The 24,462-nt window shown below is 45.5% G+C and overlaps 1 protein-coding gene across 7 annotated transcripts in view; it reads right to left on the minus strand.

The window, feature by feature from the left end:
- The window catches only part of IRS2 (insulin receptor substrate 2), a 29,486-nt gene extending 13,590 nt beyond the window's left edge, over window positions 1-15,896 (minus strand). For 3 of the 7 annotated variants that reach the window (XM_036458892.2, XM_036458887.2, XM_036458890.2), the window contains exon 1: window positions 11,155-15,895. In XM_036458892.2, the coding sequence (XP_036314785.1) occupies window positions 11,155-15,340 (4,186 nt within the window). In that variant the 5' untranslated portion in view covers window positions 15,341-15,895. Of the gene's footprint in view, window positions 1-7,250; window positions 7,877-8,691; window positions 11,008-11,154 lie in introns of those variants that run through there. The other 4 variants (XM_045588780.1, XM_036458891.2, XM_036458889.2 and 1 more) reach the window with 4 other exon arrangements.
- Window positions 15,897-24,462: the final 8,566 nt, after the last annotated feature.

The raw sequence follows: 24,462 nt of genomic DNA on the forward strand, positions 1-24,462 counted from the left end.
GTGGAAAGGCCCAGTTGGGTGCAAGCAGCAGTATGAACCCTATTTTCTTTTTTTAAAATATATTCTTATTGATTTCAGAGAGTCAAGGAGAGGGGAGAGAGAGAAACATCAATGATGAAAGAGAAGAGAATCCTTCAACGGCTGCCCCCCTGCATGACCCCCACTGGAGATGGAGCCTGCAGCCTGGGCATGTGCGCTTCGCTGTAATCGAACGTGGGACTCTTCAGTCCCCAGGCTGACGCTGTATCCACAGAACCAAGCCAGCTAGGGCACGAACCCCATTTTCAACGTGAACTCTCTCGCGGGTGCAGCTGTGAATGTCTAGGGAACTTGCAGGAAGAATTCCCATCACATATGAAAGAGGGAGTGTCTTTTTAAAAGCAATCCTTCAAGGCGAGCCAGAGAAGAATCAGCAGGCACAGGAAAGGAAGACCAATACACCAGCCCTGAGAAGTTTCTGGAATACCACCCCTGCCAACAAAGAGTGGGCACAAGGAGAAACACTGGAATCGTGAGGAGGCAAGGCTGCCAACACCTAGGAGCTAGGACTCCAGCAGAATCAAACCTACAGTTTTTCAGAGAAGAAAACCGATCCAGAAAGGCAGCCTCCTCCTCGAATGCACCCCGAGTCTGTGTAGGGAGGGGGGGGCTCAACATCTGAAATGGTCCCTTCAGAACTTTCCAGCAAGGGCACCCACAACCCCAGCGGGGACGACCCGTTCTTTGTCTTGGGCCAAGAATGCCTGGAGAGTGGGCATCTAGCGAAGGGTGCAGAGCGGCTGCCCAGAAAGCAGCTGGAGTGGGGTGCTGTCCAAGCGGACTAGAAAGGCGCCGAGGGGACAGAGGCTTGTTTCAGACTCTCCTGTATCTCCCAGAACATCTACTCCATGTTGGTACACAATGAATTCTCAATAAACCCACTGGCTTCAACATCAACCATCTCCCAGCCCTAGGAAATGGCTGCACGCCCCCTGACTTCGGAGCGTTCCAACTGAACTGCAGGGACCCCGGAGCTGTGAAGATGAATGCTTATCGCCCGGAGTTATTCTAGGAACTTAATTAAATGCTCCATGCCAGGGAAACGCGGATATTTTACTGCTGCGGCTATTTCACTTGGAACTAAGACGACTAATAAACCAGCACCGCTGATAAGCTAAACTGCAAATAACGATAAGAAGTAAAACAGAATGAAGGTGAGTCAGTTCTGTGGTATCTTTAGCATTTTGATAGGACCCTAAAGACAAAAAGGTCATTAAGGAAGCTACAGAAATGTTAAAACTTTAAAAGAAAAGGCTCATTGCAAAACTTTGCCAAAACAAGTAAAGTTTTAAAGAATTTCTAAAAAGTTATTCCTGGGTATGCGTTTGTCAGGCTTTCCTGTTTAATATATCCACACCATTCATTATTAAAGTTTTACATTTGTTTACTCAACCAGTTCAAGTCAGTTTCCTAAAACTGACCATACAATAAATTTACACTCCTGGGTTTATAGGATCCTAAAGAAGGAAAATATTAGATTTTTGCAGTTGTGCAACTAACATATTTTACTAAAGCACAGCTGAATATTTTCAATTTTTTAGAAGTCTACTTGGTGAAGTATAGAGGTTTCATCTTACTTCTCTGTAAAGGTTTCACAAATGTATTTGATATATATATATATATATATATATCTGGAAGAGCATAGATATAGATTATGGATTTGTTTTGTTCCATTTGCATATGAAAAGTGTTATTTTTATGTCACTTTTCTGTTGGAAACCAATTAAAATAAAACTCCTATGATCATATAAGAATAAAACAGAAGCACAGCATGGTCAAAGATCACTTTAGTAATCTTTTTTTAAACACATCCAGGGTGTGGTATTAAGAAACTGGCCACTATTACCCTCCTTTCTAGGAATTTCTGCTGTCTTGTAAGTTCAGAACCCAGTGATGTCCCCAGTGTACCAGAATGCTAGCACCTCCATTTCTGAGCTGCACACAAAAACCACACTGCTCATCACATTCTAATCCACGCCTTACTGTCCAGAGTTCCTCAAGCATTATTTGCTTCATGTTTAAATTTGGTAAGAACAATCTGGTCCTATTTGCAAATTTTTCCCCCTGCTTCACAATTTCCCCCCAATCCATCCATCCATCCACTCACCCACCAAAGAGCTCCGGAAGCCAGGAGCAAGGCAAGGGCTGCAGGAGGCCCTGCTGGGTGTGCAAGGGGCCTGACAGGGCCAGGGGCTGGTGGTGAATCTCACATGACGGGCTTGGGGGTGACCTCTACAACAGACCCTGGAATCCACAGGCATCAGATGGCCGCTTACTTCAGTCCCTATTTTCAGTGACTTTCCCTGACCAGCAGTGGACACCGAAGTCAGCGCTCCATTCCCAGGCCCTCAGCGGAAGGCGAGATTTCACAGAAGGGCTCCGAACCTCTCCCACAGAAGAAGCCTGCTGGGCCTCACTGTGAGGATTCCCTGGAGACCACATCAGAATCTCTATCCTGTCAGCTTTTCTGCCTGACTTGTGAAGTGACCCACAGATAACCTACCACAAGGATACTCTGAACTTTGCTTTCTTCATAACCTGAAAAGTAGCTTCAGCGCTCCGTTAATCCCCAATGGAAGGAGAAAGCCTTCCCCTATTTTGTTGATCCTGTGTGACAGTCAGTCTCCAATCCCATGCCTCTTGTCAACAGAGACGCTGGGTAGAGCACTTGTGCACGTTGCTTATGATGGCAGGCACAGGGCCCTGAGGCTGCCATCTGCTAGGAAGGAAGTACTCTCTCCTAGGATGCTGCAGAGACTGACAGCGAATGTAAACAAACCCTGAGTCACCGCAGGAGCATGAGGCCATGGATGCCTGATTACATTTCTGAAAAATGTGGTTAGCTTATGATTTTTTATGTCTGCTTACATCTTCTTTATTCTTTTGCATGTGGCGTTATAGTCACATTAGCAGAAAGGTAGCACCTTTGGGAAAAACATTTCTCTTCATATAAAAACTCAATTAAATGTTTTTGTTAGGAGGGGGGAAAAAAGCAGGGGGGGGGGCGGGAACCTGATAAAAAGGACACTGGTAAAAGAATTCACTCCCCAGAATACCTTGCAACAACTGATGACTGACTTATGAGTTCTTAGGTAAATTCTAAATTGGTTAGTTTTTAAATAAACTCATCATTAAATAGGTTAATGACTCATTTTTTAGGAACCTGATAGTGAACTTATTCATAATGAGGAGTATATGATATACTACTTACGGAGTAAATGCATCTTAAAGACACCTCAAGCAGCAACCAACGCACCAAATGACCCCTTAGGTAATCAGTGGCCCAGGGTGAGCCTATCTACAAAGAGCAAGAACTTACATTTTCCCAAATAGAGGCCTTTTGATTGGAATCATCCCCCAAATTTTATTTCTTCTCCCTTTTTATTTCACAAGCACATGGGAGTGTTTAGCAAAACTTCACTCTTCTGCCTCATCAGTAACACTGCTCACATAGTCATGAGCAGCCCTAGCTCCCTGATTAAAACATACTCCTGGCTTAGGAACACCTCTGCATTCTCTATTTCTGCCCACTAGCTACCTTGTCTATGCATGAAAGAGTTTACTGAAATGTTCCAAAGTAAAAAGATGGATACCACTTCCCCAAATACTAAACTGTTCTAGAGGAAACGGGCCATGTCCTGGGCGAAAGTTATTCATCAGTACACAAAGACCTACAGAGACAGAGAATTCCCTATTCTTTCTTGATAATATTTACAAACATCTTTACCAACTAATTAAATCAGTGACCTTGGAAAAGACTCCCGACCTCCCTTGAGCTCTGTTTTCACAACCTTAAAAATAAGTTACATTATACCAATGGTTCCCTACCCTTTTCCCTCAAAATGTCCTTGTGTTTTTTCCTGGTTGTCACTACACTGTGTGGAAAGAGTTTTAATGTATTTGGTGGTGGTGGTGATGGGGAAGTATCTTATCAAGTATAATATATAGTTTGCTTTTCTGAAACGAAAACAGGAGAAGGAATGTAAATTTTCCATTATGCAGACCACTAGAAGTCCTGAAAGTGAGGCAAAAAAACAACAACAAAAAAAACAAAAACAAAAAACAAAAACAAACCTGAACAGATGGCCAACCAACCACTTGATTGAACCTTAAAATCCCCTGACAATATGAGAGCCCTGAAAGTAATATCAAATCCTAAGCTCTTCAGAAGGGACTTTCCTTCAATGTCCGGTCTTTCTGCCTAACTGTCCCCATTTTACTCCAAACGAATAATGCACAAAGAGAAATTATCAACCAAGTGAAATAAAAAGCAAAATGTTAAAGGAAAATGCTGGTGAAACAGCATCTTTGTATAAAGTCCAACGCTATTCCTTTTGGCTTGAGAATCTTGGGTAAATCACTAGCCCTCTTAAAACTGCAAGTTCCTTATTTTAAAAATTGCGGACCCAAGTGGCCCTGCCTATGTCATAAGGTCTTTGGAGTGTTACCTGATACTATATATAAGAAAATGTCTTACCACTATGAAGTAAAGAAAAACACCTTTTGAATTTTAAGCAAATATTCTGATCCAAATGGGGCTTGTGGGGGGCTTGTGCTTATCTTTCAATATTGATCAGAATAAAAAAAAAATGCTGATCAGCCTAAACCAGTTTGGCTCAATGGATAGAGCGTCGGCTTGGGGACTGAAAGGTCCTGGGTTCGATTCCGGTCAAGGGCATGTACCTTGGTTGAGGGCATATCCCCAGTAGGGGGTGTGCAAGAGGCAGCTGATCCATGACTCTCTCTCATCGATGTTTCTAACTATCTCTCTCCCTTCCTCTCTGTACAAAATCAATAAAATATATATATTTTTTAAAAATGTTGATCAGAATAATGGTTACATTTTTTATCATCTCCAATTTCAATACCATCCTTTTAAAATCATTAATTGCCCACCAAGTTTGGTACTGCTAGTTATACTTAGAATTTGGAGGCAAAAGATAAACTGATTTAAGTAGCTACTTTTAAATTTGCATAGAAAAAGCACGATGTCACATTCACAAATACAGGCCAGGTTTGAAGATGCAATTGCTTGCTTAGTTTTATAAAGTTTCTGGACATGTAGAAGCGAATTTCTGCAAATTTAATATTTTTCTAGCTCAAAATAAATCAGAATCCCTAAATTGACTCTGTTATCGGGAGCCTAAAAGTTTTAACCAAATTATATTTCAGCAAAATTCAATGAATTCAGTTCCAATACAATGCAGAGAAGTACATTGTATTACTTGTGCCCATAAAACAATATGCAACATAAACTCTAACTCTCTCTACTCAAATTTTCTTCTGTGCCTTTTATTTTAGTTCATAGTTAATATACACTGAGTGGCCAGATTATTATGATCTCTGAATGCATAATAATCTGGCCACTCCGTGTATATCCTATAAAAGCCTAATATGCAAATTGTCCCCTCACCCAGGAGTTTGACCAGCGGCAAACCAGCCAGCTGCCCATGTCCCCTCCCCCTGGCTAAGCTGTCCTGACCTCACCCATGAACGAATTCATGCACCAAGCCTCTTTACACACACACACACACACACACACACACACACACACACACACACGGAGTGGCCAGATTATTATGCATTCAGAGATAATAATAATCTGGCCACTCAGTGTAAGTCTCTGTAGCTATCTAGAAAAAAAAAAATCGAATAATCAGTAGCAAAAATCTCAGCATTTCCTCTGCCTTGAGTGATAACTTCACCAGTTCACAAAGACCTACCACTGAACTGTCTATAATAACCTACCATGAATGATTCAAAATAGCCACTGCAATCCCTAAGAATACCTTCAAGTCAACAAAGTCAACACAGAAAGAATGTTCCCATTTAGATTTGCATAGCTCTGTTTTCACACAACTTGCCACTGAACTGATTACTACGGAGGTTCAGAAAATTTTTTCACGTGTTTACTAAAACAGCAGCATGAAAATGCCTTGCCTGACTTGCACAGATATACAGATGCTGCCTGTCTGTAGTCCAGCCTGCAGAGAAGTCCCCAGTACAGTGGCCTCAGGGAAGGGCTGGCTTCGGGGCAGGGCATAGCGCTCTGCTTCCCTCTCGGAGTGTTTCCCCCACTCTGCTTGGCAGTGCAGATAAAAGAGTAAAGTTACATTTTCCCTTAAGTTTCTAAGGTGAAATGGGAACACTTGATTCTGTGCTACCCCCCTCCACCTCCCCCTCCAAAAAAAACACAACAAAGAAACCTCTCCACTTGCCAAATCTGATACCAAAAGTTAACTAGCTCTTGTGACTATGCGTCTACAGAAAATGCATTAGTGGGAATTTTAACAGAAAACCCATTATATCTGAGCTGTTACTAAAACTTCTGCAAGTTCTCCTCTTCAGAAAGACATTTCATTTAAATACTAATAGTTCTAAAGGACATACTTTTAACACATTAACTATCTAATAAAATTCATTTTGCGGGGGGATTGGGTCTGTGGAACTACAGAAGAACCAAACACCACAAGTTTTTCCTAATGTTTGACAACCAAACAAATCAAAACAGTGCAGGGGTGACCATTCTCATTAAATCAACTCCAAAGAGTGAAAATCCAGGTTTAAACAATGGATGGTTCAACTACTGAAAGTTTAAGAGTTGTGTCTGCCTTTCACTGCAGCCAGCATGATGAACCAAAACTGTCCATTTAAATAAATCTATATTCTAATGATACATTTTCATCTTGACACCATTTGACAATATCTCTTAGTATGTAAACAAATAAAAAAAGATAATCGAAAGTATGGTCTTAGCATAGTTTCAGGATCCAGGCACTATTTTCCTTAATAGTTATTTTATCATGTAATTTAAGACACTCTTTCCTTACAATTTATAATTATCTATGGGGGGAGGGGAGGGAGAAAAACAATGGTTCCTGGAGACTGAGGTGGAACTAGCAATCAAAGAGAAAAGGCAAACATGTCAAGCAGGTATTGATTGGCTCCATTATCAGACAACTATGAGTTTTTGTCTTTTTTTTTTTTTTTTTTAAGAGAACGCCCATTTACAAAAGCATCTTTCCTGTATATTCTCACAGTTTCAAGGTAACAAGTATCAATAGTGTCATTAGATGTGTTAGCACATTTCTTTAAAAGAACTTAACCACTGTTAACTATTTACTATCTCCTGGACCTCCCAGTGGCCCAGTGACACCGAAGGGAGAGGCTTATAATTACTCCATTTTACAGACTGAGAAAGTGAGAAAGAGGGATTAAATGATTTCCCTCTGGTCACACAAAGACTCATTAAGATCAGCAACTGGAAACCTGGTTTCCTGATTTCTGGCTTAGTGTTCCACAAACTATGTATGCTTCCTTCTACGAAGTACTATTTTTGTAAAGGTTTCTCTTTCAATAAAGGAAATAGAATGAGTCATGTGACTTTCATTCACCAAAGCCTCTGTGTTTTCATTGGATCTTAGTTAGACAACTAAGAATGAGGTAGGAGCAGTGCACATTATTATTATCCTCCATGACAAAGCTATCCAGCGAAAGCAGAAAAACATGCCCAACAGAGAAAATAAGGGGTATGGTTTGTCAAGCAATCTCACTGGCCTTCTGAAAGTGTTCAAATTCTTTGCTTTAAGACTTCAACAGGCAATACTTTTAAACATATGCCATGACTGTATTGTTCCTATGGAAACATTTATCTTATGCCATGATTCTTTTACCATAGGCTATGAATAAAGACTCTTTTATTCAAAACAAAATTTAAATACAGATGCTTCCAGTGGCAATTCTTACCTAATGTGCCTTGTGCACAAAGAAAAAAACAATTTTAGAATAAAAATCCCACTAAAAATGAACACTAAAATATTCTATGGTATGTACCAATCTATAATCAACCCAAAAATATATAAAAGTTAATTTTTAAAAGTAGTTTTAAAGCACAGCAAATTCAGTAATATACTTCCAACTGCCCCAACAACAACAGGCTAACAGATTGGTTGGATTTTTCTACATACGCACACGTAAAAAATAACACGATTATTAACCTCCTCTACTTACAAATGAGATGCAAACTTTAGTTCAATTTTTATTTTCGCTGGACTAATATGTCTACATTATGTACATAGGTCTCAAGTGGACTAACTTTTAATTGGCTTGAGCATTTAAACCTCACCCCCTTTCCCAATTATTTTGTAAACAACTATCAAAGATCGCTGGAATCTCAGTCTTGGTCACCACTTACGCAAATACCAAACACTACCCAGTGACCCCAAATTATTCTGCTTCAGGATCACCAATGCAGTTTTTCCATGCAGAACCCAAGAAGCTCGATGTGGAAACAAACATATGCCACTTCTGAGCGACGGACCAGTGCACGCCATGACCCAGGATGTTCTTTTTCTATTTCATCTTCAAAGAGATGCTTTGCAAGTCTTCCTTCTAGAAATTATTCTCTCAAAGGATTAACTTATTAATCTCCCATGAGCTTGTTATTTATGAGCGCCCCAAACAAATGTCTACGGGAATACACGAGTTAAATACAAGTGGATGCTCATTCTGAGTTTCTAAATGTCCTCCTGGCTTCACAGACCACAGCTTGCACATTAATTAAGATGACACCCTCCTCTTTCCAATTCTACTGTTCTCTGTGTTCAAATGTGTTTACTAGAAACCCATTTAACACATGATCCTTTTTTCTAAAATGTGGTTGGGGCACAATGGATTAATTGCAATGATCAATTTTGTTTAAAAAGAACCCTTTTCCTTCTCAAAAGCGTGTTTACCACACAGACTTTGGAAAAACAGCCACCAAAACGATCTCTCATCTTTGTTCAGCCACCATGAAACATACAAACTGCTGTTTTGATTTCAGAATCCTGAATCCTATAGGTTGAAAGGAATTTTATACTGGTGGGAAATCTTAAAACAAAACAAGCTAAATAGGGTCTCTAACTAAACTTATCTCTTGCAGTTTAAAATTTTCCTGAGACTGAAAAGGGCATTATATCATACATGAATCATGTTTCTGAATGTATCTACTTTATCAAAAAGGCCTTCGACTCCTTTTAGGCCTGTGGTCGCAGGCACACTCTGGCTCACTCCTCCTGTTACTACAAGAACCCACTCCTGGGGCCCTCCTGAATCCAGTCCAGGTTTTTACCGCCTACTCCACCAGAAACAGTAAAAGGTGTTATGTTCTCAGACTGTTTTTCTGATTAGAATCAGATTTCAGCAAAATGTACTTTCATGTTCACTGTGGCATATACCCATTTGGGCATACCAAATAAATTTGTGTGTGTGTGTGGGTGTACATCCCCTCCCCCAACCCCAACACTTGATTCTAGTTAGACGGTGTGTTTATATGGTCTGTGTCTTGAAAGGTAGCTAATCCTTAACTTCACGACACACTAGCAATTTTTCAGAGATACCTGTAGTGCCCATCATATAACTCCAAGCAAAATGACCTTCAGCTGCGAGTCACCATTTAAGGGAAACATTCTGACAACTTTCAATTGATTTAATTAGATACTGAAGCACCACATTCCTTATAATTCTGTGACCCTTTTCACCTTTTATTCTATGGTTTTAATAAAAACGTAAATAGCTTCTTCTCTGTTATAGCACAATTACAGGGCATTTACCCTACAGCTGTAATTTAAAACCCCATGGATGTTATCAAACACATGCTGCATTTAGACAGCATTAAACTGAACTGTTTACTTTAAGAAAAAAAACAAAAAACAACAACAAAAAAACGCCATGTGGATGTCCAAGGCACCTTGATCATCACCTTGTTGTAAACCCTGCAGATTGCTGACCTTAGGCCAGCATCTAGGACAGCATCCACTACTATGTGTTCTGTGGTTCCCACAGTGCCTCTGTCTTACTAGCAACCCTGCAGAGAATCAGCTACACAATTAAAGAAGAAACCCTGGAACATCCCTCACCCCTTTCTTTCTCTCTCCCCACAACACCATTCAAAGTTTGAGACAGTCAGAATGCACCGCCAACTGCAAAGCAAGCCATCTCTCTCTCCTCATGGATATTTGATGAGAATGTGAAGAACAATACGGGGTTACCATCCTATCCAATTGTTCTCGAAAAGCCCCATGATGTTGTCTTCCCTTGTTTTTCTCTAAAGCACAGATTCTAAATCCTGGCTGCATATTATCACCTGGGCAACCGAAAAATGCTCCTGCCTCCACTCTGCCCACTGGATGTTTTTCTTGAGTGTCTGGCGTGAGGCCCCCATAGGCCAATTTCTCCAGCCTCCTCAGGTGGGTCTAACCTGGGACAGGGCTCTCAAAAGGATGGTCCCAGAATCAGCAGCAGCACAACCTGGAGACTTTCTTAGAAATGCAAATTCTGGGCCACACCCCAGACCTACTGCCTCAGAATCCCTGGGGCTTCCCACATGCCCAGCCCTCCTGGTTTCAGCAGACTCTGCAGGTGACTCCCAGGTATGCTCAGGGTTGAGAACCACTGCTCTGAAGCTGTGTTTAAAAGCGGCATTACTATTTCAGCCCCTCAGGAGAAAAGGAATGTCTCTAATGGAAAGGCCCCTATAGTTTATGTGTAAACTGTAAATGGTTAACTGTTCTCTTTAGCGGCCACAAAAATGGATGCTCATTTCCTAAGTGGCTTTCGAGCCTGTTTTTATAAACTTTGAGGCTCGGCAAGAATCAGCTGGGACCTTGCGCCAGGAAAACAAAGAGGAAAATGAAAGGTACAAGCCTGGGAGAACTCAGAACTTCAGGGCCCTTCCCAGCAGAACTTTCTCACTCTCAGATCAAGAAATGGGTTTGATGAGGTGGGGACCTGCAGAGCATGCCCAGTGTTAATAGGTGGGAAGAGGACTGTGGGAAAGAAGAAACATGTTGGGGGAAAAAAAAAACAAAAAACACAAAACACACAAATACAAATAGTAGTTTCCTGAATAGCAAGCTTTACATTCAACTCAAAGATGATTTGACTGTTCTTGGCAAGGTCTTTGGGGAGAGAGGAGGACCCAGGAGCCTAAAGTAAAACAAAACAAGAAGCCAGGGCCAATATTTTGGCATTTAGGTCCAGGTACCGAAAAAAAAAAGGGAAGAGACGTGAACCCACCAACGCTCACTCACCCACCCTTCCTCCCACCTCCAGCCACAAGGTGAAGGGCCTCACCTTTCACAATGGTGGCCTCCTTCAGGTGATGGGACAAGAAGTCAATGCTGGCATAGGCGTTGGAGGGCAGCGCTCCAGGGCCTGGCCCCCCACACACCCCACCACCGGTGCTGCTGGCCCCCACAGTGCTGATGAGGCCCCCGAGGCTCCGGGTCCGGCCCCAGGTGCTCTTGTCACCTGGCTGCGGATGCGGATGCAGGTGCGGGTGCTGCTGTGCAGACTGCAACAGCCCCGGCTCATCCCTTACGTCGATGGCAATGTAGTTGAGGCCATTCTGGAAGCCAGCTGAGGTCTCCCTGCGCATGGGAGAGCCACTGCCCCCTGGGCAGCCCACCAGGCCCCCAGGCTGGCTCGGTGTCCACGGCCGCGCCTGCTGGGGGAGCGGCGGCTGCACCTGGCGAGGGGACGCGGGGGGCTCGTCGCCCCCACCAAGGACGCCACCGCTGCCGCTCCCTTCGCTGTTTTTCCTGAGAGACACGTTTTCCACGGAGGCCGAGTTGTGGCGCTTGGGGTTGTGAGCGAAGGACGGAGACACGGGCGTCACAGTGGTGGTGGAGGAGAAGGTCTCCGAGCTGTGGCGGCGGCGGCCGCCCTGCGGGTCTGCACGGATGACCTTGGCCCCGCGGTGGGGGTCCGGGGGCTGGCCGGCCTGCAGGAAGGCCTCCACCCCGGACACCTGGTCCATGAGGCTCAGCCTCTTCATGCCGGACGTGGGGCTGGTCACGCGGGCGCCTTCCGGCTTCGCGGGGGCCACGATGGGCTGCGGCGGCGTGGCAGCCACGCCAAAGGCCATCTCGGTGTAGTCACCATGGTCCCCTGTCTCCGAGGAGGACGAAGAAGAGGCGGCGGCGCTGGGGCCCTGGGATGCGGGTGCAGGAGGCAGGCGGTACAGCTCCCCTGGAGGGGGCGGCGGAGGCGGCTGCAGCTGCGAACTGGAGGAGGAGGGGGCGGCGGGGCGCGGGGGCAGCGGCGGGTACCCGGAGGCCTCGGGGGACAAGAGGGCATCCAAGGAGCCCACGGGGTCCCCACTCTGGGTCTCATCATCCGCCTTGGGGGACTTGGGGGAACTGAAGTCCAGGTTCATGTAGTCCGAGAGCGGGGAGCGCTGCCGGCTGTCGCTGCTCGTGCCCGGGGTGCCGGAGCCCAGGGACGAGGCCGGGCTGCTGGCGGACAGCAGCGAGGACGACGAGGCCGCCGAGGCCAGCAGCATCGGAGGGGCCGGGGGCGACAGGCGCGCTCCGGCCTCGCCAAAGTCAATGTTGATGTACTCGCCCGGGCTCTTGGGCTCAGGCGGCAGAGGGCACTCGTGCATGCTAGGTAGGGTCTGAAGCCCCTCCAGGGACAGGCGCGTGGGCCTCACCGCCCGGCAGCGCTGGCTCAGGAAGCCCTCCGGGCGGCCACTGCCACTGCCACTGCCACTCTGCCTCCCTGCAGAAGGCACTGCGGAGTGAGGAGGCTGGGCATGGCTGCCCCCACCTACCCCAGCCACCACCCTGTTGGCCTGGTGCGTGGTCCCCACGCTGGTGGCCTGAGGCTCTGGCCTCTCCTCTTCCAGAATGCGCCCGACGGGGGAGCTCATGAGCACATACTGGTCGTTGTCCCCGTTGCAGGTGTAGGGAGCCTTGTAGGAACGGGGCAAGGAGCTGTAGCAGTAGCCGGGCATGCTCCTGAGCATCTCCCCGCTGGCGCCATGCAAGGCTGCGGTGAAGAAGTCCGGCGGGGTGGTCCCCGAGGTGCCCGCATCGCTGGGGGACATGTTGAGGTAGTCCCCGTTGGGAAGCAGCTTGCTGTCCGTGGTGTTCTCCGGAGGCAGCCTGGAGCCGCACCACATGCGCATGTAGCCACTGTCCTCGGGAGAGCTTTCCGCCGGGGAGCTAGCCTTGTAGCTAACTCGGTTCACCGGGAAGGCCCTACCCGCCACGCTGGTAGGTGCCGGCGCTGCGGGGCCCGTCGGGGGCAGAGCTGCTGCAGCAGCCACCCGTGGGTGCAGGATCTGCTTCGGCGCGGACACGCTGGTGGGGCTCATGGGCATGTAGTCGTCACTCTTGCAGCTGCCGCTGCCACTGCCGGCAGCACCCAGGAGGGCCGCTCCGGGGGTCATGGGCATGTAACCATCATCCGTGCCCAGGTTGCTGCTGGAGCTCCTCTGGGACCCGATCTCAATGTCACCGTAGTCCTCCGGATAAGGGTTATAGGCCCCTCTGGGAGAAGACGTGGGGCAGGTGGGACAGAGGCGGCCGGAGCTGCCGGAGAAGGTGGCCCGCATCAGGGTGTACTCATCCAGGGACGCGGAGGAGGGCTGGGGCACCGCCCGCTGCCGGGCAGGCGTGGTGAGGGAGTAAGTCCTCTTCCTCAACCCTCTGTCCAAGTCCTGGGCGGCTCCGTCCCCCGATACCCGACGGTAGGGGCGGCCACAGTGGCTCAGGGGCCTGTCCATGGTCATGTACCCGTATAGCTCGCCGCTCCCACTCCCATCCTTGGCAGGGGGCGTCTCGGCGATGGACTCAGGCGTGTTGCTCCGGTGGCTGCAGAAGGCTCTCACGTCGCCAGGGCTGGAGCCATACTCATCCAGGGACATGAAGCCGGGGTCGCTGGGGGAGCCAGAGGCGGAAGCGCTGCCGCTGGAGGGTCGCTGTCCCGCCGCGTGGTGGTGCAGGGGATGTGGCAGGTGCGGGTGCGGGCCCGGGGGAGGAGGCAGCGGGTAGGAGCCCGAGCCATGCCCGCTGCTGGACGACAGGCTCCCCGGGCTGGTGGCTGCCGCCGGGGGCGACTGCGCCACGGGCATAGACATGGAGCGGCTGTGTTGCAGGGCGCCCCCTGCCGGCGCCAGCAGCACCTTGCTCGCGCGGTTGCCACAGCCGGCGCTCAGGGTGTGGGAGCGGCTCAGAGGGGTCCGCACCGGCCCCGGGCTCATCGGGCTCCCGGCCACGGACACCGGCCTGCTACCCGCCGCCGCCCCGGTTCCCGCCGCCGCCGCTGCCGCTGCCGCCGCCGCCGCCGCGCCGCCGTCGCCCTCGCTGGCCGTGCGCACCCGGCACGAATTGCACTTGGCGGCCGGCGGGGTGGCGGCCAGGCTGTCGGTGCGCGAGCGGCGCACCAGGCCCGTCTGGCTGGGGGGCAGGTTCACCAGGTGGTGGTGGCGGCGCGCGCCGGGGACGCTGATGGGGTGCGTGGCCGAGGAGCCCGAGGACTGGCTCTTGCTGCGCGGCCGGAACTCGAAGAGCTCCTTGAGCGCCTTCATGGCCTCCAGGATGGTCTCGTGGATGTTCTGGGCCACCACCGAGTCGTCGGCCTGCATCCACAGCTCGCCGGGGCCCGTGACGGCCGAGCGGCCCACCTCGATGAAGAAGAAACTGTCCGAGTGGCCGCAGCGGCGGATGTTCATGAGCTGCAGCGTCACCGACGGCTGCTCGCAGTTGAGCTTCACGAAGCCGATGGTGCGCGCCGACAGGCACAGGCGGTACACACCCGTCAGGTTCTTGCTCTGGCCCAAGCCCTTGGGCTTCAGGTTCACCTGCCACACCTCGCGGTAGGCGGCCGCGGAGGACGCCGCCAGCCCGTAGCTGCTGTCATCCGAGCCGCCGCCTGAGCCGCCCAGGGTGCCGGGCAAGGAGGCGCTGCAGGAGCCGCCGCCGGCGTGGATCCCCGCCGCCCCGGCCGCGGGGATCGCCGAGTCGCCGCTGCCGCCGGCACCCCCCGCCGCGCGGCCCTCGCTGACCAGGTCGGTGAGCGCGCGGTACCAGCCCTCCTGCTCCTGCTCGTTCTCGGCGGCCACGGCGAAGTACTCGTCCTTGGTGTAAAGGGCGATCAGGTACTTGTGCTTGGCGTCGGCGCGTTTGTTGATGTTCAGGCAGCAGTCCAGGGAGATGACCCGCTTCGGGGCGCCCGCCTTGCTCCGCCACTTCTTCTCGCTCTCATAGTACTCGAGCCGCGGGGGCTGCGGCGGCGCCGGACCCCCGCCGCCCGCGCTCGCCGCCGCCTCGTCGCCGCTGCCGCTCGCGCCGCCGCCGCCGGGCCCGCGCAGCACGAAGAAGCGCTTGTGGCCGTGCTTCTGCTTGCGCAGGTAGCCGCACTTGCGCACGCTGTGGTTGTTGTTGTTGTTGTTGTTGTTGAGGTTGGGGCCATCGCCGCCCGCCGCGGACGCCGGCGCCGCCGGGGCCCCATGCAGCGGCGGCGGGCTCGCCATCCCGGGCACTTCAGGCCGCGATGCCCAGCCCAGTGTCAAGGGGCTCGGAGGGGGCGCAGGCGGGGGCTGCTCCCTCACCCCTGCTTGCCCGCTCGAGCCCACGTCCCTTGGGCCCAGAAGGTAGGGAAGGTTCGGGGAGGCCCGCCGCGGGGGGAGCCGACACCGAGCGGCGGTGGCGCAGCACCCTCCTCCGCGATCCGGAGCCCAGAGGATGCCCAGCGCCGGCGGTGGCCGAACGCCTGGCCGCCGGCTGCCCGCGGCCGCTGCTGCCTCCCGGGCTCTGTCTCGGGCGGTGCCTTGGGGACTCGCTGGCTGGAGAGAGGAGAGTCGGGGTCCCCTAGTCGAGGGGCCGAGCCTAAGGCTCTAGTCCCGCCGTTGCACCGCGCTCGGGGTGCCGGGGTGCGCCTGGGCACTCGGGGTCCGCGCTGCTGCCGGGACTATTGCTGCTGCTGCTGCTGCTGCTGCTGCTCCTGCTGCCAACGGCGACCCGGGCTCTGCGCGGTCCCCGCCGCACTGTGAGTAACACATCGCGCACCGAGTGACTGAACTAAGAAGAGCAAAACAACATGTGACTCGCCGTTACGCAGGCACACACCGCGCTGCCGCCCCGCCCCGCCGCCGCCATTGGCGCAGCGCCTCCCGACGGACGGCACGCGCGGCCAATGGGCATGAGGCGCGGGGGGTGGGCGGGCCGCGCGCCCCTGCCCCGCCCCCCTTTCTCCCCGGGCTGCGTTTCCCGCCGTCCCCGCCCTCTCCCGCGGAGGTTGGGGCTGGGGCTGGGGCGGGGTGTGGGGGCCGGCCCAGACCTCATTAATCAGAGGCTCCTTGTGGGATGCTGGCGGAGGAGATGCCACCCTGGGCGGGGGAAAAAGGGCGCGCAGAAGTGGTGGGGGCCAGCCTCCTCCGCGCAGAGGATCCTTCCCTCCCACCCGCTTTTTACTCAATTAATTAGGCTCGGAACATCCGCCTGGGAGGGGATCGGAGGAGGGGACGCTGCAGGGCACAGGGGACAGGGGGCGGCCGATGATGATCAGGCCCGATACCGCCCTCGGATCTGGGCTCAGGGAATGGGATCACACCCCACTGTGGCCCTGCTGCATTACCCCGCCACCGCCACGCTCGCGGCGGGCAAGAAAGGGTAATGAACTTAGCTGCCCTCTCGTAATCTCCTCCCACCAACACCCACTTGGGCGCGCGGATCCTGCGCCCAGACTCAGGGTGGGCGCGCGCCCGCCCGCCGCAGCGGGTTTGCGCCTGGGTGGTTCCTCGGTGCCCCGCCGGCGGCGGCGGCTTGTTTACGCTGCTCATCACATTAGTCACCGGTGAGCTCCGGATCGATATCAGCTTCGTGCGCCTTCCTGGAAGGAGAGCCGGGGTGCGGGAGGGGCCGAGGCGCCCCCCAACTCCCGGCCCCACTGGTCTCGGGTGGCTCCCGGGCCCCACCCTCCAGGGGTGCCCTTCCCCCGCACCCGGGTCGCGGGCTTTTCCGCCCCCCGGCGTCGCCAGCACCATTCACTTGTCTTGAGAAGTTGAAATTCTCTGTTAGGGATGTAATAGAAAGAGGAGAACGTAAAAATAAATAAATAAATAAAATAATAGCAGTTTCCATAGTGCCGGGAAGAGGGTGGGCTCCAGCGAGAAAACAGCTTGGGGATCCTGGTGCCTGTGGCGGAGTACCCCGCCCCTCCCCCGCACCCCCCCCCCCCCTTGGACCCTGTACTCCCTGCGAGGAGGCGCTGGAAATGGGTGGCTCCAGACCTGTATGCCCTTACCAGGCAGCAATTGCAGCATTGAGGATGCCCTTGAATAAGTGCTCTTAGTTTTTCATCTGCGCCGCTTTTGACTTTCAAAGTCGATTACAAATAAGGACCCATACAATGGCTTCTCGAAAATGACTGAAGTGAGGGCTACTGGTGAGGATGGGAGGTCTGGGTTGAGGTCCTAACAGGCTGGGGGTTGCAGAAACTAAGAACGCTAACAAAACAAACCCCTGTCCACTTAAAAAAAATGTGTCTTCATGAAATAATCTGAAACAATAATGTGGGTATTTTTTAAGCCCTGCCTTTGAATGTCCTCTGTAGTCTATATAAGACTTTTATTTTTTTAGAGATGTAATGAAACCTTAAATCTAAGGAAAATAAAAGTAAGGATTGTAATTTTTGAAAATGTGTTATATTGTGGCATATTATGATATAACATATGTGTAAGAATGTGACAAAGATTCTGTTAGCTAATTTGTGTAAAGAGAACCCTACTTACACAAAGATCATAGCATTTGTAGCATGCATACAGTTATGAAAAGCATAAATTTGGGAAGAATAAACAGTGAGGCAAATATAATAGAATTATATTTGAAGTTGCACCTCCATTTTAAACCATGCTTTAAAAAATACGGCTAGGAATGCCATTTTTAAGTGTGTGTGTATGTATGTGTTTGTATACATATGTATTTATAGGTGTACATGTAGGCATGTGTGTATGTATATGTGTGTCTGCGTGCATTCATGTTTATATATGTATCTATATGTGTGTATGTATGGGTATGTATATCTATACATGTATAATTGTGTGTATGCTGGGGGAACCCACCTTTATGAGCATTGTACTCTGGCTTTTTTTATTCTTTTAGACCCTGTTGCTCTTTTTATGTTAACAAATGTTGCCTAGCAATATGTCTACTCAGATGAAAGGATTTTTATCTTAGAGCTTGAAGAAAATGTGGTTCAGTTTTATTGGCTCTGTGATGATTTACATCCCACTGTATAAGGGATGTTAATGGGCCTGCCTGTATGTTCAGTCATGCTAACTAGCAGACAATGATCATGGGACAACCTCTTTTCAGCATCATGTAATAATGCTTTCTTCTGGAAAGTATCCTTTGCAATTGTTTCATATTTTCTTTTTTGATTCAGACTTTAATACAAAATTAGATTTTCACATATTTATTGAATATTTACTTGCTATGGCCATCAGGTGTTCACAGTGTCATCTTGGGTTTGTGTTTTTTCCCTTAGGGCTATTCTAGTGTAAAATGCCAATGTTCAGGTTAAAGTATCAGGGGCTCTACATCTAAATACAAATTCTATTCTTATTAAGTCAGTTCATGAAACTCTGTAATTGGAAGTATCCCCGTCTTCCTCCTCCACGAAGGAACTCGTTGTCTTTCTCCCTTTCTATTGCCAAATAAGCTATTTATTTCTTTAAAGCTTGTTCGACACCTTGTGATTTTCCAACTGTTCTCCCATACTTTTTCAGCAAAAGTCAGCTAACAACATCTGCCAACCTGCTCTCCATGCAGGGCTGGGTACTGCTCGTGTGGCCTGTTGCCAGCAAGCAGCCTGGATGTCATTTTTTTCTCATGGTCCAAGATCTTTCATTGGATAGATAGTTCCCTTCATGGATAACAAAATGGCCATATCTCTTAGCAAGGAGTGTTTTTGTTTTGTGTTGTGTGTGTGTGTGTTTTCCATAAAATTGTATTTTAATACAATGACCCTTATATATTTTTTAAAGTATTTTCTGGAATAATTTAATTGCCTTTAAGAAAATAGTCCATTCATTAAAATATAGATGTTAAAATGTATAAAAATCCATACTACTTATAATAGTAAGCATCATTTATACTTTCTCTGTTTCATATAGAAAGGGCATGTTAGAAGGAGAAAAATAGATAACATTTCAGTGCTTAGGTTTTTTTTTTTTTCTTTCTTTTTATTTCATAACACGGCAATTATTTGACAGTATTTTCTATCTAGATTAACTCTACCTGAAACCTTATTAGGGAGATCGTTAAGTGGAATATTAGATGACCCGTTAAAATTGCTTTAAATTATGATAAAATGTACTTTAGGAAGCATAGATTTTAACTTCAGAGGTTTATGTCACAGGATATATTTGTCTTTTAAATGAATGGCAACATATCATCACATTTTGCTTTATAAATAAAGTACTTTAGTAGCTCATTTAGTAAGTTTCCCTTTCTCTGATGAATGAGCCATACAAAGACAGACTTTTCCTCATCTAGAATTCTAAAGGAACATCCTACATTATAGTGGCTAGGTTTTTTTTTTTTCTTCCTTCACAAATATATTTGTTAATATGTGTCAACTGAAATTTCACAAGTTTTGTAACATGCTAATTCTGAGCTGCAATGTTTTATATGTAACTTTGTTCAGATCACTTGCTATCTGATGTATGGCATTCCAAATGTCTAAACTTTAGACTCTAAAGGATCATAATTTGTTAATAGGTCACATCATTTCCTTGGGAATTGTAAAGACTTTCCACTTCAGTATTTACTTTGATCATTAAAAATACTGATATGCTCCAGCTGATATGGCTTAGTGGTTGAAGGTCAACTCAAGAATCAAGAAGTCAATAATTTGATTCCTGGTCAGGGCACATGTCTAGGTTGTAGGCACAATCTCCAGTAGGGGGTGTGCAGGAGGCAGTGGATGGATGGTGTTTCTATCTCTCTTCCACTTCCTTCCTCTCTAAAAATCAATAAAAACATTTTTTTTGAAATAGTGATATATTTCAAATGCTCTGTTTCTTAAATATTCAGTTAGAGAGGAAGAATTTTCCATAATAAAAGAATATTCCATGTGCATATAAATAGAGCAAACTGCTATAGATAACTGACTTTCACCGATAACAATACTGTTTTGAAGAATACTCATCCAGTAGGCACAAGAACAGCTAACTGAATATTAAAAACATTTTTGTTTTAAATATAATTAAGTTGAAGAAATTTAAACATATAAACAACCAATTACAAAGTGACTACAGTTAGCAACTTAAAATTCTTATTAATTCACCACTGGATTTTGCTATGTTTAAATTTTGAAAATATATTTCTAGATTTTAAAAAAATCTCTCAAAGACTACCCATGATTAAAGAAAAAAAAATGCATTATTGACTGTATAACATTACTGAATCATAAAAAAATAATAATAATAAAGCAAAAGGTTTCTTCTTAGAACATCCCTCTCCCTGGGAATGTTGGTCCTGTAACCTAATCACTCTAAAAAAAAGTCTCTAAAATGACGCAGCTATTTTCTAGGAGAGGGAGGGGGGATGAGCAGTGAGGATGGCTGCTCGTGTCCTTGAACCAAGAGCAAATGTTAGGAAGGGGAAAGACCAGCCCCCTGGTCATTGATCCCACTGTTTGTTCTAGGAGCAAGCTTTCACCTGTTTTTCCAAAACTGCTCAGGAGGTAAATAGGACACGAGCTACCTTTTCCGCCAGATGCTCTACTGTTTTGTGGAACCGAATTTTAATCAGAAATATTTCACTTTTCTGCGGTTCACGTGCTGTTTCCAGGCTTGCCTCTGAGTCTGTTTTCTTGAGTTGTTTTGAAATAGAACCCAAAGATAACAGAGGAAATGTGACCTGCTCTTGTGAATGCTGCCACCAACTGGCAACGTTTCTTCCCAGGGCAGAAACCAGCTCTCCTGCCAGTTGTCACAGCCAGGGTGGTGGCTGCTTTTTTGAAAGTTGATTACAACCTAACGTACATTTTTTTTTTTGTACAAATCTTTAAATAAGTTGATAGAAACAATTTGAGATAAAACAAAGAAATATTGACAATGAATGACTAAGAACAATATCAGATGACAAATAAGGAATAGGTACAGTAATAAGTTTACAAACTTATTTTTTATGGTTGAGTAAGTATTAAGCTAATGTGTTCACATTTTCTAATATGTTTTATATTTCAATTTGCATATTTACTTACCAACTTGCATATTAACTGTGCCAATTTGTAAGATTTTAGAAAACTATCTAGCCAACAAAATAACACTCAGGATTGTTTTTGGAATGTTTGCTATGGCAATCCTAAGAGTTACAGACAAAATTTGCTTGTCTTGTAGGTAAACATTTAATTATATCTCTCCCCTAAATTGGCCTATCAGTCTCATATTTTTTCATTCTTTTTCCTTATCTTTTTTTTTTTTTTAAGAGTAAGCCAAGTCCTATTGAAAAGCAAAATTTGAAAAAAGCATAGATGGGAAATAAAATATATTTGAAAACTATAAATAATACAAACATTTTAAAACTTTAAATGATAAATGGCTGTTAATATGTCAAATGTAGCTATCTTTTTTATTAAAATAATTTGGACTTATGTACTCATGACTTATTTATCAACCCTAAATGTATAAATTACATCTTCTACATTAATTGCTTTGGTCTCAGTCTTTAGACAATGCCAATGATAGAAATATTCAAATTAGTGATGGTATTTAGAGCTAAGTTATCCAAATAGAGTGAGAGGATCAGAAGACATTTTATTTGCTATCAAACATGTTCTTCAGGTACCTTTATTTGTGGGTGGGAAAAAAAGCTTGTATATAAATTAGCAATAATAAAAATAATAACTAGTGAGAGTAGTTTATCAGTGTATTTATGTAAGTTAAGCCATTTGATTCTTATCAGTCTGTGGGATAAATAAAAAAATATATATATATTATCACCCCATAATGCCATTATTATAAATATGTGATAAATATACGATTCTAACACAACTGATCATGGAACCTAAGTCTTAAAATTCCCCTAGTGGATAATCTTTTTTAACCTGTCCTGTGAGTGCACATACAATGTTTAAGAAGCATGACTAGCTATTTACATATGCATTATGTTTTTTTGCCTTATTTAGAACAATTACAATACAAATGATATTAACTAAAGAGACTTAAAGAAATATGGATTAGTGAGGTTCACAGAAAATAGATAAAGCAGCAACTTGTGCAATTAAAGCAGATGCCACCTTTTGCCATTTCCCAAGGACTGTTAAATGTTAAATAGAGATTTCAGTTTAGATAAACACATTCTAAGAATTACTGCTGGAAGTGTAAGCATCAGCCTGTATTTTCAAGTTTGCTACTTCTTAAATAAGATGCCAACTTATTGTCTTGCTAAATGAGAGACAAAAGAATTACATTAAATTTTTCTTAAAATTACATTTTGTATTGCAAGAATGTTTTCTTTAGATAGTAAAGAGTAAGAATTAAAAAGTCATGTTATCCATCCTGAAAAGCAGCACTCAGAAAATAAAATATGTGAATATTTTGAGACATGAGATTTTTCTGTTTTTATTTTGGTACCTGATTTTAAAACTTGTACAAACTAAAATTGTGTCCCAATTTCAAAGTTGCATCCATATCCTCCACAGTATATATTAAAAAGGAAATTACTATGCAGATTATCATTGATCCTCGTTACTTTAAAGTTATAGAATAATAAAAAAGTAGGATTATAGGATTATCGTTTATTATGCAGGTAATTTATATCTTTCTCAAGTCAAAACATAAAAAAAATCAGCAAATATTGCATTACTAAACATGTGTTAAATATTTGTTAAGTATCAAGTATATTTTAGGAATTATCTAAAAACAGGTCTTTGCTCCTTGTGTTTTCGATCTAAATAATAAAGCACTATTTTTCTTAAATTATTTATGTTTGAGTAACAACTACATTTTTAATTATATTGAAGCCCTTTTCGTTCATTTTATAAATAAGACACATCCATTTAAAAGTTACTAAGGGTGTTTAAATTCAGAGAGTGCTTTCAAAGTTATCAGCTGAATTCTTTGCAGGGAATGAAATTGTAAATAAAGTATCTAAATTTTCGTTTCATGGAAATTAGTTTTAATGAGCCAAACATCAATAATTCTATTTAATCTATTTTTAGGTTAATTTTTAAAAAGCTAATGTTTTATACAGCTGATTTATTTTTCTTGTACCTTTGTTAAATATTGTCAAGTAATTTGGAAACAAAAATTGTCATATTTTATTAAAACTATCATCTGGCATTTTTCTTAATTTCCTTAATGCTTTATTTTAATTCCTAGAATTGCTATATTAACCTCTTCTTACTAATACCACATGGTAGATAAAATGGTTCTTATCTCGAGCCCAGGAAGTTTCACAAAGTATCATATGTCACATCACATTCAGAAAAATTCTAGGAAAATATAGTAAAACAAGAACTGGACTTCATTTTGATTAAGTAGAACTAAATTTTAATTGAAATTTTGTTTTCCCTTAAGAAAGAAGGGATAAAGTAAAAGGTAAAGTGGGACAACTTTAAAATTGACGTTATTTGATTTGATTGATGTTAGGTATTGAGCAGTTACCTTGGTTTGGAAGCAACCCTGCAGCTTCTGACACTCCCACCTTGCTGTTCAGCATCTTCAGTGTTCCCCACCGAAGCATCCCCATGGTTGTCCCGTTATTCAGTGTTAAGTTAAATAGTAACTCCATTTGTAATGACACTGAAGTCCCTGTCATTTGCTTCAAAATGTTCCTTAAATATAATGAAACTATTTGCTATTGGTGTCTCATCGTTAATTCCTGTTAGTTCTTTTTCTTTTCTTTTTTTTTAAGTTCTTGAACAAGTTCATTTTGCTTTCTTCTCAATGTTGTTTGCATCCTAACTATTATAATTTCACAGGAAGGGAAAACCCTTTTCAGTCTCCCAGAGTTTATTTTCTGAATAGTATTCCCAATCATGATTGGATTACAGTTTCAAACATAATAATGCGTAATTGCAACATTTTAATGGTTATAACCAAGTGCCCATTTTATAAATAAGACATATCCATTTAAAAGCTATTAAGGGTGCTTAAACTCGGTGCGTGCTTTCAAAGTTATCAGCTGAGTACTTGGCAGGGAATGAAATTGTAAATAAAGAAGTTAGTTTTAATTAGTCAAACATCAGTAATTCTATTTAGTCTATTTTTAGGTTAATTTTTTTAAAGCTAATGTTTTATACTATTGATTCTGCCTGGGTCTAGAGTACAAGGAATTATCTGCTTAGTATGGAATAACAGTGAGGTTCCCAATTACGTAGTCTGGTAAATTCATACTAACCCCATGAAACATTGGATTCTTTTAAATGTGTCAATAGGTTTCAAGCATCCACTTTGTGTTAAACACTGTGTGTGTGGTCCTGTGGACAACAAAATGCAAACCTACAATAGCTCCTCCACCTGTTCCATTTCCCCTTTTGGGGTCAAGTGAAATTTACATGTCCCTGACGTCCCTTTAGTCAAGCCACCTCTAGGGATTGCTTTTGCAGCCAGTCACCTTAACCCATAAAATAATGGCTCCCTCC

Source organism: Pipistrellus kuhlii, unplaced genomic scaffold (assembly GCF_014108245.1).
Source record: "Pipistrellus kuhlii isolate mPipKuh1 unplaced genomic scaffold, mPipKuh1.p scaffold_m20_p_3, whole genome shotgun sequence".
In the NCBI taxonomy this organism is placed as follows: domain Eukaryota; kingdom Metazoa; phylum Chordata; class Mammalia; order Chiroptera; family Vespertilionidae; genus Pipistrellus; species Pipistrellus kuhlii.